The sequence below is a fragment of the Poeciliopsis prolifica genome, unplaced genomic scaffold, assembly GCF_027474105.1.
Source record: "Poeciliopsis prolifica strain line A6 unplaced genomic scaffold, Auburn_PproV2 SCAFFOLD087, whole genome shotgun sequence".
Classification (NCBI taxonomy): domain Eukaryota; kingdom Metazoa; phylum Chordata; class Actinopteri; order Cyprinodontiformes; family Poeciliidae; genus Poeciliopsis; species Poeciliopsis prolifica.
In genome coordinates this window covers 884,576-900,098 of record NW_026562462.1, presented here as the reverse complement: position 1 = coordinate 900,098, position 15,523 = coordinate 884,576, and the positions used below count along the sequence as shown (strand labels likewise).

General features: G+C 40.5%; 1 protein-coding gene across 1 annotated transcript; it reads right to left on the bottom strand.

The window, feature by feature from the left end:
* Positions 1-6,944: 6,944 nt before the first annotated feature.
* On the bottom strand, positions 6,945-15,224 carry LOC129353292 (protein prune homolog 2-like). The gene is made up of 15 exons (XM_055022569.1): positions 15,093-15,224; positions 13,855-13,902; positions 13,672-13,748; positions 12,711-12,773; positions 12,570-12,614; positions 12,458-12,490; positions 12,324-12,380; positions 11,448-11,531; positions 11,176-11,355; positions 10,867-11,112; positions 10,476-10,578; positions 10,272-10,403; positions 8,817-8,903; positions 8,640-8,738; positions 6,945-8,174 (listed from the first exon to the last, which is right to left on the bottom strand). Exons 2-15 carry the CDS (start codon positions 13,893-13,895, stop codon positions 8,150-8,152), a joined length of 1,272 nt encoding a protein of 423 aa, XP_054878544.1. The 5' UTR covers positions 13,896-13,902; positions 15,093-15,224; the 3' UTR covers positions 6,945-8,149.
* Positions 15,225-15,523: the final 299 nt, after the last annotated feature.

Below are 15,523 nucleotides of genomic sequence, written 5' to 3'. Positions count from 1 at the left end.
TATCTATCTATCCGTCTATCTATCTATACACATATATATTTTTTTCAAATCGTTTCCAATTAGTATTGGTTCAGACTTCTAAAAGTCTTTTTTGTTCCATGTTTTTTACATTTTCGTTGTCCAAATGCCTTTAATGAATAAATGTGGTTGTCTTATTTTCTGTTTCGAGTTAGCAATAAAATGTTGAAATAGATGAATTTGAGCAGTGATGTTGTTGAATGTGGGGAAGCCGGAGCGCCCGGAGTGAACCCACCTACACGGGGAGACATTTCCCCCCCGTGCAGTCCTGGCTTTTAATTTTAAAATGTCCAATTAACATCATCTGAACTTCTTTATCCAATTACTCCCAATCAGCCAGCTTTGAAATCTAATGTGCTGGAGACATAATTTCATGTCTACAGTGGATGGACTTTATTTCTGTTTGTGAATTTCCGCAGAAGTGACGGAGATACAGCCTTCCTAAATCGTTTTCCACAGAGATAATTTTTTCATGGGTCTTTCTTGATCACAGTTATCCGTCTCCTCAGCTGACTCTTCTGCAGCATGAGTCTCTGAGTCCTGAGTTGATGTTTGTATTGTATCATTTAATGTGACATTTCTCTGTGGAGGTGATGTTCTCTGGTCTCTCTCCCCTTCCGTCCCCATTTCTGCAGAAGTTGTCTGGGAGATCTCTGCTACTATGTCTAAATCATTTCTTGGTATTTTAGTGTCTTGAATCAACTTCTTATTTGTCTCCATTGGGATGACAACAGCTTCCATTTCAGCTCTCATTGCCATCTGCTTCTTTTTCTGACATTTAGATTCAGTCAATTCTTCTGAAATAATCTGCTGAATGATCACTTCTTTAGTTAGAATCTGGTTTATAACAGAGGCTGTCTGAACCCATTCTGTTTCTGCTTCTGAAACTCCCTGTTTACTGCTTGCTCCAGAAACCGTGTCATTATTTAAGGTTTCCAATTCAAAGCCAGGTTTCTTTGTCAATTCTATTCTGTTTTGACTTGTAGATGTCTTGTACAGCTTTTTCTGCCCATCCTGGTACCCATTCAGATCAGCCCACTGAGTTCAGAGGCTGATCTCTTAGAAATAAAAATATCTCAGTTTGCCTAAAAATTGTTTGTCGAACTGGTTTCAGATGGTTTCTGTGTCCAACCACGTATCTCAGTTTGCCTAAAATTGTTTGTCGGACTGGTTTCAGGCGGCATCTGGTGTCCAACACACGTATCTCAGTTTGCCTAAAAATTGTTTGTCGGACTGGTTTCAGGCGGCATCTAGTGTCCAACACATGTATCTCAGGTGGCATAGAAATTGTTTGTCGGACTGGTTTCAGGCGGCATCTCGTGTCCAACACATGTATCTCAGGTGGCATAGAAATTGTTTGTCGGACTGGTTTCAGGCGACATCTCGTGTCCAACACGTATATCTCAGGTTGCATAGAAAGTGTTTGTCGGACTGGCTTCAACTGATAGCTGGTTTCTTGTGCGTGTTGCTCTGTTTCCATTGCAGCAGACTTGTGATCAACTGTTTGTGGGCGATTTTCTGACTCTGTCTGAGTTTCAACAGAAACCATTGGACTCTTTCTTCGTCTTCTTACGGACAGTATTTTCCTCATCATGTCTTTCTGTTTTTTAATTTCAGCAGTTAGTTTCTTATTTATTTCAGACATCTCACCAAGTTGTTTCATGAGGTACTTCTGTACTGCAATATGGACCAGTTCAAATTCCATCAATTTGGCTACACACTCACACTTTGGATGACTTGTTGCCTTTTCAGAGGGGTAGGGTGAAACCATTGAAACATTTTTTGTTCCAATGATATCAGGGAAAAAGCTGACATCTACATGAGGCTCTGAGTCGGGGAGCGTTTTCCAAAAAGTCTTTGGTCTGCTGCTGGGCAAAGCTGCCTGATCACTTTGTTGTTCTGCCAGAGGACCTTTACTAATGTCATCATTCTCAGCAAAAAACGACAGATCAATGCAAGCACCTTCCTCGGGGAAGGATTTCCACAACAGTGGGGTCCTCTTGTTGCGCTTACTCTTAGAAAGCTGTTTGTCCCCTTTTTGATTGACTTTCTTTAGAGCTGGAGATGTTTTGCTCTTTGGCGTCCGGCTGTGTGGTAGAGATCGCCGTGCTGTCAGGGAAACCTTCCTCTTTCAAGGATGCGCCTTCGTCACGTTCTTGTGAATCCATTGAAACATTTTGGGTACCAATGATATCAGGGAAAAAGCTGACATCTACATGAGGCTCTGAGTCGGGGAGCGTTTTCCAAAAAGTCTTTGGTCTGCTGCTGGGCAAAGCTGCCTGATCACTTTGTTGTTCTGCCAGAGGACCTTTACTAATGTCATCATTCTCAGCAAAAAACGACAGATCAATGCAAGCACCTTCCTCGGGGAAGGATTTCCACAACAGTGGGTCCTTTTGTTGCGCTTACTCTTAGAAAGCTGTTTGTCCCCTTTTTGATTGACTTTCTTTAATGAGCTGGAGATGTTTTGCTCTTTGGCGTCCGGCTGTGTGGTAGAGATCGCCGTGCTGTCAGGGAAACTTTCCTCTTTCAAGGATGCGCCTTCGTCACGTTCTTCTGAAACCATTGAAACATTTTGGTTACCAATGAAATCAGGGAAAAAGCTTACATCTACATGAGGCTCTGAGTCGGGGAGCGTTTTCCAAAAAGTCTTCGGTCCGCTGCTGGGCAAAGCTGCCTGATGACTTTGTTGTTCTGCCGTAGGACCTTTACTGATGTCATCATTCTCAGCAAAAAACGACAGATCAATGCAAGCACCTTCCTCGGGGAAGGATTTCCACAACAGTGGGGTCCTCTTGTTGCGCTTACTCTTAGAATGCTGTTTGTCCCCTTTTTCATCCACGGTCTCCAGTGTGTTGGTGATTGGTTCTTTTTCAACTGGCATTGAAGAGTCCTGCAGTTCGATATTTTCTGCAGACTTTTTCAGCTCCTCGGCTGCGTGCAGCTGCCACCACACTGCAAATGACATCTTCTTCTTTTTGCGCTTGGGTGGCTTGGGTGGTTGTAACTCCCTTTCCACAATGTTGTCGGATGCGACCTCTTCTACTGTCGGTTGGTTGGACTGCATTGTATCCTTTGGTTTATTCGGGTTGTGAATTAAAATCACTTTTCTAGAATCTCGGTAAAATTTCAAGTTAAGTTTGATGTCAATCTCCTAAAGAAATGAGCACCAAAAGTTGAAGATCTTACTGTGAACTGCTAAACGAACTCTCAAGACGAACGTATCACCAACGGCTGCTAACAGGTTGTGACATCAGTAGATCGATGTGAGGAACTTTTATAAGCTGGTGATGTCAGAATTCTGCCTTTGGAGTCACATTGTGATGTCATAGTTTCAGAAAATGTCAGTGGGCTTTTAAACTGTCACTGGTTGCCATAGTTACCAGTGACTATGGTAACCATGGCAGGGGAGGCAGGTAAGGCAGAGCCTCACCTGTAATAATGGAAAAATATGATAAAATAATTTTCCCCCTGCCAGGGGTTTTTAAAAGTTGACAGAGGAGACAACGAGGAGACAACGAGTCTTAGCACAAGGAGAAGAACCTTACATTGCCTGGCCAAACAAGGTCTGCGTCAGGTGTTGGGGAACCAGAGCACCTTGATGACAAATGGGCTACTGGAACAAGACGGAAATGGGCGAGAGATGAAAATGTGGATCTGTTGGAATGCTACTACTCAAGTAACCCTAGTGAGAGAGGTTACATGCAAAGACTGGGGAAGGAATGGTTACTTCGACATCCCCAGTCAACACTAAGCGCTAAACAACTAGTAGCTCAGTGTTCCAACATCCGCAAACGGCAACTGCTATCACAACTTGAGATTGACGAGATACAACACAAATGCTACGGCAAAAGGGAGGAACCCGGATGTCAGGACTGTGGGGACTTAACTACAAGTCCCCACCCAGTGAGGGGATACACGGCCCCAATGAGCGAAACAGAGCTGAACGAGACAGCTGCTGACCTGAGAGAGAGAATCATGACCCGAATGACAACCAGACCTCCTCTGCGCCAACGGCTTCAACTTTGTTTGGCTTGGATCGATTACAAGAAAGCCTATGACTCAATGCTTAGAGATGTATAACATCAACAGGATTCTGAGAGCCTTCATTGCAAACTCGATGAAGCTGTGGAAAACCACCCTTGAAGCCAACTGCAAACCACTTGCACAAGTGTCCGTCAAATGTGGCATATACCAAGGAGATGTTCTGTCCCCGCTACTGTTCTGCATAGGCCTGAACCCCCTCAGCCAAATCATCAACAAGACTGGCTACGGATACCGACTCAAAAACGGGGCCAACATCAGTCACCTCCTCTACATGGATGACATCAAGCTGTATGCCAAGAGTGAGCGAGACATCGACTCACTGATCCACACCACCAGGATCTACAGCACTGACATTGGGATGTCATTCGGACTAGAGAAGTGTGGTCGGCTGATCACAAAGAGGGGAAGGTCATCCGCACAGAAGGAGTCTCACTCCCACAAGGAACAATAGCAGACATAGAGGACAGCTACAAGTACCTTGGTATACCACAAGCAAATGGCAACCTCAATGAGGCCACAAGGAAAGGGAGCCACAGCTAAATACCTCCAACGAATAAGGCAAGTCCTGAGAAGCCAGCTCAATGGCAAGAACAAAATCCGTGCAATAAACAGCTATGCCTTGCCAGTAATCAGATACCCTGCTGGAATAATTAGCTGGCCAAAGGAGGAGATAAAAGCCACAGATATTAAGACTAGAAAGCTACTAACCATGCATGGAGGGTTCCATCCCAAATCCAGCACCCTGAGACTGTACACGAGCCGCAAGGAAGGAGGCAGAGGACTAGTGAGTGTGAGAACCACTGTCCAGGACGAAACAACTAAGATCCATAAATACATCAGGGACAAAGCCTCAACAGACAATGTGCTCAGTGAATGTCTCAGACAACAGGGAACGGAGGTTGAGGTGCCAGAGATACCATCATGGGAGGACAAGCCCCTACATGGGATGTACCACCAGCAAATAACCGAAGTGGCTGATATCAGTAAATCCTACCAATGGCTGGAAAAAGCTGGACTCAAGGACAGCACAGAGGCCCTCATCCTGGCAGCCCAGGAACAGGCCCTAAACACCAGAGCAATAGAGGCCCAGATCTACCACACCAGACAAGACCCAAGGTGTAGGTTGTGCAAGGAGGCCCCTGAGACAGTCCAGCACATCACAGCAGGGTGCAAGATACTAGCAGGGAAAGCGTACATGGAACGACATAACCAAGTGGCAGGCATAGTGTACAGAAACATCTGTGCAGAATATGGACTGGAAACCCCGAGATCAAAGTGGGAAACACCCCCAAAGGTGGTGGAGAACGCCGGAGCTAAGATCCTGTGGGACTTCCAGATCCAGACAGACAAAATGGTAATGGCGAACCAACCAGACATTGTCGTAGTGGATAAACATCAGAGGAAAGCCGTTGTGGTAGATGTAGCAATACCAAACCAAGTGGAGCACGAGAAACTGGAGAAATACCAGGGCCTCAGGGAAGAACTGGAGAGGGCCTGGAAGGTGAAGACCACAGTGGTGCCTGTGGTCATCGGGGCCCTCGGGGCAGTAACCCCCAAACTGGAGCAGTGGCTACAACAGATCCCAGGAACAACATCAGACATCTCAGTCCAGAAATGTGCAGTCCTTGGCACAGCCAAGATACTGCGCAGGACCCTCAAGCTCCCAGGCCTCTGGTAGAGGACCCGAGCTCAGAGGATAAGAACCACCCGCGGTGGGTGAGAAGGGAATTTTTATATATATATATATATATATATATATATATATATATATATATATATATATATATATATATATATATATATTTATATATATATATATATATATATATATATATATATATATATATATATATATATATATATATCTTTGCTGAGAAGTTTCCCCATGATGAGACGTCCAAAGAGCGAAGAAGATGGAAACGCAGCAGGTTGGTGATGACACACACACACACACACACACACACACACACACACACACACACACACACACACACACACACACACACACACACACACACACACACACACACACACACACACACCTAGGGAGAATTTGGACAGACCAGTTAACCTGACAGTCATGTTTTTGGACTGTGGGAGGAAGCCGGAGAACCCAGAGAGAACCCACGCAGCACAGGGAGAACATGCACACTCTGTGCGGAAAAACCCCAGGCCAGGAATTGAACCCAGGACCTGCTTGCTGCAAGGCAACAGTGCTACCAACTAAATATATAATTTTTATTTATTACATAATTGATAACTTGATCAGTTACTCTGTATTTTTCAACTTTTTACTGTTTTAATTCTTGGACAGTTACTTTTCACTTTTACTTGAATAAAACTTTGTTGAAGTGGAGCTAATCTTGCTCTAGTATGTTGTTACTCTCCCCTCCGAGGCTAATGACTAAATAATCCACACACAAAAAATACTTGGCGGTATTTTATGTTTTTAATCAACTTTAGAAGTAAAAGAGCCATCCCAGTGCTCCCAGTGTGCTTTAGTTTCTTCCCCATTTTCAGGTTCCTGTTATGTTTTACATGCATGTAGGAACAGAGAACCCTGGGGAAAGAGGAACAGAACCAGAAAACGTGACGTTGGGTTTCTTCATGTGTTTGAACTGGTTCTGAAAGCGTGAAGTGAACTGGGACCAGCACATGATCGGCTCTGTGTTCCTGTTTGTGGAGTTTCCTCAGCTCCTTCCTGTCCAGCTCCATATCCTGACGAACGGGCCGCGCAGACACATCCTGACATTACTGTAACCTCACTCCAGCTCTGATGTAACCTTCGATTTTTACAAGACTTTCCTGATTTACGTCGTGGCTTAACTGGCAGGGAGCTTCAGAAAATGGTTCAACATATTTATAACTTCCACTCGCAGTTATATGCATTATAGTTCTTTATTAAAATCCGTTTTCTTGGTCAAAGTGACCGAGTTCACATCATGCTGATGTTTTCATAGCAATCTGGATCCTTACAGCGTTACATTTTTTACACATTTTGATTTTGTTCAACACAAATTCACATGTTTAGAACATGCAAATGGATCATTATGCTAAAAATTACCCAACACAAATTCTTATAAAGTAGTTTCTGGTCCAGTTTTTACTGCAAATATCTTACGCTTAAAATAAAACAAATTTTGTTTTTGTAGTGCATCAGCTCTGACCCACATTCCCACAGTATCATTCTGAAAGGTCTATAGATGTTTCCAACAATGGCCATTTCATGGAAAATTTTGTTCCAATTAAATTCTCTGATGTTTAAATTCACTCATCAAAAGCCAAACATTAGGGGAAATAAGAATAAAAGAAAAATACATAGGTCTTTTTGCTGCCTTTTTCACCTACAAAGAAATGTTTAACCATTCAACACGCTGATTTGTTTAACAGTAGAATCTGAATATGTAAACTCAACAGTTTTTTTTAAATATTTCCACACAATTCTCATGAAATCCATGTTATTTCCCTCGACAGATTGCAGAAGGACGAATTGAATTATGATGCCACTTCTGCAGAAATATCATCGGAGCAAAAGCATAGAGTTCAATGACAAACATTAAATTTAACAAGCATTTCTATAAAATGTTATTGATCAGAAAAAATAAGCACCCACATGTCCAGATGGATTGATGAATGAAATTGTGTTCATAACACATTGTATTTAAAAAAAAAAAAACACTTCACCAGGTTACAGAGAAAGACTGAAATTATATTAAAAATATATATCTAAAAATATTTAGTTCTCATTTACTTTAATTCTTAAAATGGTGATTCACAAGATTTAAAAATAGTTCCTCATTTGTACAGCAGTTTAATCAGTGTACTTTTAAAATCTAAAATTTCAGACAAAAAAATCAATAAAAATCAGGCAGCTTGTGTTTATAGTTAAATTGCACGATGTTCTTCTTCTCTTTATGAAATAATAAAAATAGAAAATTATGTGAAACGTATAGTTCTGTGGCTTCCATCAACACTGTTTACGAGATAAAAACTAAGATTTTTGTAATCTCATCCTGAAACTGGAAGTCTGCAGCGAGATGAACAATAAATACAGAGAAACGTTTTGATCTGTTCAGGCTGAGCTTCACCTGGACTGGTTCTGGTCGTACCTGCAAGAAAACAAAACAAAAAACAAAACAAAACAAAAAAAACATATGAGAAAATTGCATCTTCTTGTTTCTCAGCCATTTTTCAATATGGCTGAATAACATCACGATAAAAGCGTTTCACATCAGTTGATAGATGGTCTGAAATATCTGAAATTCTGCGAAACTGGTGATGTGATCTTTCCTATTTTATACAGTTTTCACTAAATGTTTATTTTTATGTGTTATGAGGCAAAAACCTGAAACTGCTGCTGCGCAAGTAACCCTACAAGATGTTGCTAGGCAACCAAAGAACGAGAGTCAGTTGTGCAGATCTGGATCGAATCTTCGTCAGACATGTTTTCTAATAAATTTGATCACAGGGCTATTGTGATAGATACTATGGATTTGTCACCCAGACTCATCTTGTTTTAGTTTGGAGTTAAGCTGTTCGGTAAATAATCCTTTGTGTTTTTGTGCGTGACTCACTGTGTGACGCAGTCCGGGATCTGCACATGCTCAGTGGGGACGAAGAGAGAAAGCTCCTGAAGCGTGTCGACAAACTGAAGCTTTCTGCTGAACTTGGAGCTGTAAAAGAAAAAAGGATTTTTGTTTTTCGGTCATTTTTTTACCATTGGAAAAAGTGAAGAAGAGGAGGCAGCAAACCTGATGAAGGGTTTGATGATGGTGGCGATGATTTTGATGTACCAGGTGGGATGGACCACGTAGAAACCTTTCAGGTTCTTCCTTAACCTACAAATAAATAACAGATTTTAGAGTCGATTTATCTCCAGACAGATAAATTCATCTGATGTGAAGCCTACACTGTAAAAACAAATATTTTTGGTCTAGATCCTACTGCAAATATATTAGTACAGTTGAAATAACACAAAAATAATGTTAGTTTGTTTTGTATAAATAATTCCTCAATATTGGTGAAAACTTACTAATGTCAGTTCATCTAACTTAGATACTTTTCCAATATTTTAAGTGAAATCCCACATTTTAACTTAAATCTTTCTCATCTTGTTCCACTAGAAGATCATTTCACTTTTTCATAAATATTAAGATAATGACTTAAAACAAGTCAATAACACTGAAACTAAATCAAAAATACTTGGTAAGATTTTGTGTTTTTGCAGTGAATGATGTCAAACAAACTCATCAGGTAAATAAGTTATAATTTACCCACCTGGAAAACATTTAAGATGTAATAAACCAAATCTGACATTAATTAAAATATAAATGAGATAATGTAATTGAGTTTTTTGCAATTTATCCTTTGTGTTTTTCTTGGATCCGTTTCGTTGAGTTAAATTAGCTTTTAATTTTTCACTGTGGAGAAAATACTCCCTCTACTGGCACGATGCTAAAACAACAACAGTTTAAATAAAACCTCGAGACAAAGAGGTGGACTGTGTGCAAAAATATTTGATTATTTTCATTGTTTACTGTAGTTTACTTAGTTCAGTTTGCCCAATTAAAAGACAGACCAACAATATTAAAAGACAAATAACATTGCAAGAAGAAGCAAAAGTCAAATGGACTTAGAGAAATGTCCACAGAAAAGTATAAAAATCCAACAATACAATCCTTCTGATGAGTTGATCTTAAGTACTTGAAATATTTCTATTTTTCCCCTCATACTTAAATCAATATTGTGTCTTTAAATTGTTCATAAGGCTATAATTAACATGTTTTAATGAAACCAAAGATCATATTTCCTCCCATATCTTAAGTAGGATGTTATGATTACTTGTCAGGAATTATTTATTGATGCAAAAATAAAGAAATAAACCCAGAAGGACATATTGAGAACCTCCCAAAGCAAAAACACAAAATCTTATTTTGAAGTATTTTTTTTGTCTTGTCTATAACATTTAACTTTTCCTGTTATATTCAAATAATTTGACAATTTCCAAGTACGTTTCTATGAGTATTAAGGGATTATTCACTTCAGGAAGCTCATATATCTTGCTGAAAAATGACTTACGTTGGTTCAGTCTTATCTGAAGTGTACTAAGATATTTGCACTAGAAACTAGACAAACATAGTTGGTAAGATTCTGTATTTTTGCAGTGCAGAGTCGGCGTCTCTCCCGTTTCGCTGTGTTGCCGTTACCTGCGGTCGATGGAGGTGTAACACTCCTTAAGCCAGCCGATTCCTGGGAGTTTTTCCTTCTGCCCTCCAGCACAAAGATAGACTATCACATAGTTTTCTGCCACCATCAGCTCCAGAGTCCCGATGACAAACCTGACAGCCGGAAACAGAAACCAGTGAGAATCCAATAATCAATCAGTAATCTGATCGGTTTCAGCGTCTCACCTGAACAGGTTGTCCATCACATACTGGTAGTTCTCCAGGCTGTTCTCCGGGAGGTAGCAGGAGGAAAACACGATGATGTCATCCTCACTGTCTCCATAGTAACCTGACAAATGGCAGCCACTGGTTAGGTTGACAGGTAGCCAGTGGCTAGCTGGTTAGCTGGTCAACAGCTAACCAGCTGGTCAACAGCTAACCAGCTATCCTTTTGAAGTCTTTTAAAGTCCATTGAGATCAAGATATAAAGGGCATTATAAATATAATCCATTATTATTATTGCTAAAATAGAATAGAAAATACTTTGTTAATCCACAATTTGTTAACAAGCTACTCCATTCAAAGTGTTAAATATTGCTAAATATACATATATAAAAAAAAAAAAAGTGGGTCGAACCTCCATGTGACAGAACTCTGAGATACGGCTCCAGGACGCTCATGTCGACCCTTGACTCCTGAGGAGGGTCACCTGTTGTGAAGCAGCGCCACCTGGTGCCTTTGCTGTCCACCACATCTTCCCTTTCCAAGGATCCCAGTCCAAACTGGTCAGGCCCTGGTTGAGAACAAGCTCCAGAACCCGACCTGGGTCTGGACCCAGACGCTCTGAGGCGACGGGAGGCCACACCGAGTCGCCGCATGTCATCTACAGACGAAGAAGAAAATGTGAATTTGCTCATGAAGTTCACATTTTGCTCCCTACGGTTACCTTCCAGGTCCAGGTCATAGAGGGGGAAGTGCAGGGATTCGCTATCGGACGGCGTCTCCACGGCGTCCAAATCAAAATCCAGTGTCGTGTCCTCTGCATCCTCTGCATCGTCTGCATCCTCCGGTGACGGGGAGAGAAAGGTGGACTGTAGGTCATCAGACGTTATCGACTCGCTGCCGCCTGGAGGAGAAACGGCATCATTTTAAAACACAGGCTGACACAGAAAGACATAAATAAATAAAAGCAGCAATAAAATATGATGAAACTGTCACCTAATGACAGACTCAGATTTGGAGCGGCCAGCACTTTCTTCTTCGCTCGTTGTTCCCCAGTCAGATTCAGACTGCTGGGCGGAACTGAGGACAGGAATCATGGACAGTCAGGATGTTTACGAAAACAACAAAACCAGGAAGAAATATCCACTTTCAGGTTTTTCTGTTATAGCCAACGTTGAACTTCCCTTCACTGCATAAACAAACAAGTAATCACACCATATATTTTCTACTCTGATATTCAATAAAAGTTAATCAACCCAGTGCCAGTTCCACTGAGATTATTTCACTTGCATGGCGTCCATTTTGTAAGGTTACAGTGATAATTCGCTATATTTAGCCTGTCATAATGAAAAGATGTGGGTGTTTATTTTTCAAACTCATATTTTGGCATTTCTACATGTTCATTAAATGTCAAAGTTCAAAACTAAATATTTAGCTTACAAACCATGTCTTTAGCTTTCAAATTAAGTAGCTTAAATAGTTAGCATCACTTTAACCCAATATTTTTGATCATTGTGGGAAATTTACAATAAACTCACAATTATAGATTAGCATGGAAAAGTGCCGGGAACTGTTGGAATAATTAAAGCAACTGATGTAATTTGGCAGTATACAGACGAAAACTACTTTGATTTAATTGATCTAATAATATTTAAGCAAACAAATGTCATCTTGAAGGTTCCATTTATGCGTCGCATTGAGGCTAGAGGGCCACTAAAACTGCTATGGCGGGCCAGATTTGGCCCACGGACCTCGAGTTTGATGCATGTAAGGTAGAATAACTACTGAAAATATAAATGCAGTAGAAGTCAATAAAACTTAACACATTTTGTGGTTTGTATATCGAAGCTGTATGATGACAGAACGCTGTACCTGGTCTCGCTCTGCTGGGTGTTAACGGTTTCTGCTCCGATTCCTCAGATTGCTCAGCTGCCGAGGAACAAAAGAAACGCAGGAAGTAAGTCAAGAAACTGAGAGGGGAGAAGAAAAAAAGCTGGTAAGCTCACCTGTCTGGCTTTCAGACACCTGCTGGATCCCTCCTGAAGATAAAACAGAATAAAACTGATGAGAAAAAACATTTGAGGTTGGAATTTTAAGGAATCTTGCAGATTTTCTCACCCTCTTCATCGACAGCAGGTGTTTCTACTCTTCCTTCCTCCTCACCTTAAAATAAAGGAAATCTGAAAAACCTACAGATTGTTTTACAGATGGTCCTCCTATCTTCAAAAGGTTGATGAGACTTATGTCTGATCCTTTTACCTGCTGAGTCACCATTTGGCATCGCCACGACACCGTTTCCTCTTCCTCCCGTTTCTCCCACTTCTGTTGGGAGACATTTTAGGTTAGGTTAGATTTTAGTTCAGACAGACAAAAAGTTTGATTCTTTTGAGATTTGCTTAATAGCGTCTTTTGAACTGCAAACATCAAAAGATAGAATAAAATTCTACAGAGTATTTTTGGTCCAGTTTCTACTGCAAACATCTCAGCATGTTTCAAATAAGACAAAAATAACTTCAGAAAGATATTCAAGTTTATTTTAAATCACTTTTCACTTGGAAAAAATGTTAATCAGTGAAACTATAACTGGTTGCAAGGTTACGGTGCAGCCCCCCCATTGATTATGAATTAGGACATTTTTCATTAGCATTAAAGATTTTTTTTACTTGAAATGAGGTCCTATATTTAGCTAAAAAATTGTGAGTTAGTTTTGTCTTATAGATAAGATATTTACACCAGGAACTTCGTTATTTTTGCAGTGCACAACATTTTCTTCTTTTAAAAAAAGAGCAAAAATCTGTAAATTAAAAAGAAATAAAAATTTTATTTGGGTAATCCAACAGGAAAGTTGTATTTAGATGACAACTGGATTTTAATCTCCAGAAAAACGTCACTTTTTGAATGAAAGTTCTTGATGATTTTAGGTATCAGATATTAGGATGCATGTTTTAATAAAAATAAAAAACTGGCTCTAGTAGAGCTCAGTGAACTTTTTATTACAGAAAGATTTTTCTATACGTTTCTGAGTCAACCAGCTGCTATGTGGATAGCATTTCCTGGAGGTCATGGATGAGATTTCTGCTGAAAAGTTACTTTTTAGCTTATTTCAAATACAATAAAATATTCACACTAGAAACTAGACCAAAGATACTCGTTAAGATTTTGTGTTTTTGCAGTGAAATACCGTGATTAAATCATGATTGAAAGTGAATGGCTGATGGACCTGTTGTTGGAGTAGAAATGTTTTCATCTGCAGCGTCTTGGTGGCTGGTTTCACCGTTTTCATCTCCCAAAATTATCCTGCAGAAAGATGCAGTGGGTAAAGTAGGTACTTTGAAAGTGAGAAATTAAAGTATTTCATAAGATTTCTCATAATAAATCAAAGGTACTGAGGTTGACCTCTGACCTGGATGTTTCTCCTTTGTGTTCTTCTCCTATGGACTCCATGTTGCTTCTGTTCATGGAGGAGAAAATGGATGCAGTAGTTTGTGTTTAGGGTTGAGAACTGATGCTGCCGGATCTGACTGGCAGAAACAGGAACTTAAAAATAACAGCTTTGCGCCGCGTCACCTTCCTTCTCAAACCTGTTGTCAGTAAATAACATCTAAACCAGTTCATGCAGTTACATCCACAAAGCAAATAAAGTCATTTTAAACAAGCATTTCCTATTCCTCCTGGGGTTTTAAGCCTTTGTTTTATTTATTCTTTCCCAAGTTGGACTGATTGTACAAACTATCACTAAAATCGGCTCCAAAAATAACATTTTCTTGCACATTTTAAACAGTATATGCATTTCTGGATTTACATATTCCATGCATATTTTTGCTTTATTTTACAATTGAGTCGTACTTATGACACTTATTTCCTGTATACAGATATCCATTTTCTAACATGATCACTTTGTATGGATTAATTAACAGAAGCATGCATATTCAGATTAAACAGCAAGCAAAAAAGATTTTGAGAACCACCCCTCCCCCCAAAACTTACAAATACCCAAGTCTGAAAAGTCCAGAGTTTGGAGCAGTGGTGGGAAACTCCAGGCCTGATGTCCTGCAACTCTTAGGCATCACACTGGCCCAACACAGCTGAATCAAATGGCTGAATCGCCTCCTCAGTGCAGTCAGGTTCTCCAGAGTCCTGCTATTGACCTCATTATTTGACTCAGGTATGTTGAGAGAAACAAATCTAACAAATTTAAAAGCTGCAGGAGGCCTGGAGTTGCCCACCCCTGGTATAGAGAGACGTTTTGAAATTAATCTTTGAAAAGTTCTGGAAAAACATGGAAATTTCTGATTTGTTCTTTCAACTTGGCATGTTTTGTCTCCTGTGACAAACATTTTGGAGACCAAGTTGTAGAAATAAACCAGATTTTCTGATCATTTTGACCAGTAATGGGTCATTCTGACGCTCTTAGACCCTGAAATGAGAAACAGCTGGAACAAACTGAGTTGTTGACACAAGGCTGGACAAATGTTGCTGCTCTTTGCTGCTCACTGGATCCGAACCAGGAGAACAACAAACCCAACCCACACTCTCATTTAGGCTGATCACAGAAACAGGTTGAGCTGAAATGTAAAAACCCAACGCCACCAAAAAGACTAAAATAAAAGTTTACTACAGAGTAGAAGTGGGGAGACTTACAGCAGTTCTTCCAGCCCCGGTAGGTGAGGGGGGACAGGTGAGGACAGGTCAGACGGTGCGGGACTAAAATGGGAAGCAGCTCCACACCTGCTGACTCAGCTGATCCCTTTATGAGTGGACTCTGACACCTGAGCTGTGCTTCACCTGTACTTCCAGGTATATAAAGAAAACGGAGGTGTGTTGCAGCAATAAGAGTCCCACCCCGTTGCTGTGCCAACTGGGACTGTGAGCGGGCGTGGCGGGTGGAGGCGGTCATGTTGCTGCCTGCAGAGCCATTCGCATGGCAAAGTGTGAGACAGCTCGTATTATTACTGTTTGTCAATAGCGTTGCGACAGACGGAAAGGTTTAACGGGTATTTACTTTTTAGGAAACAAAAAGTAAGATTTTTTTAGTTTTGGATTTGATTTCTTCATCTGGAACCTGCGAGTCC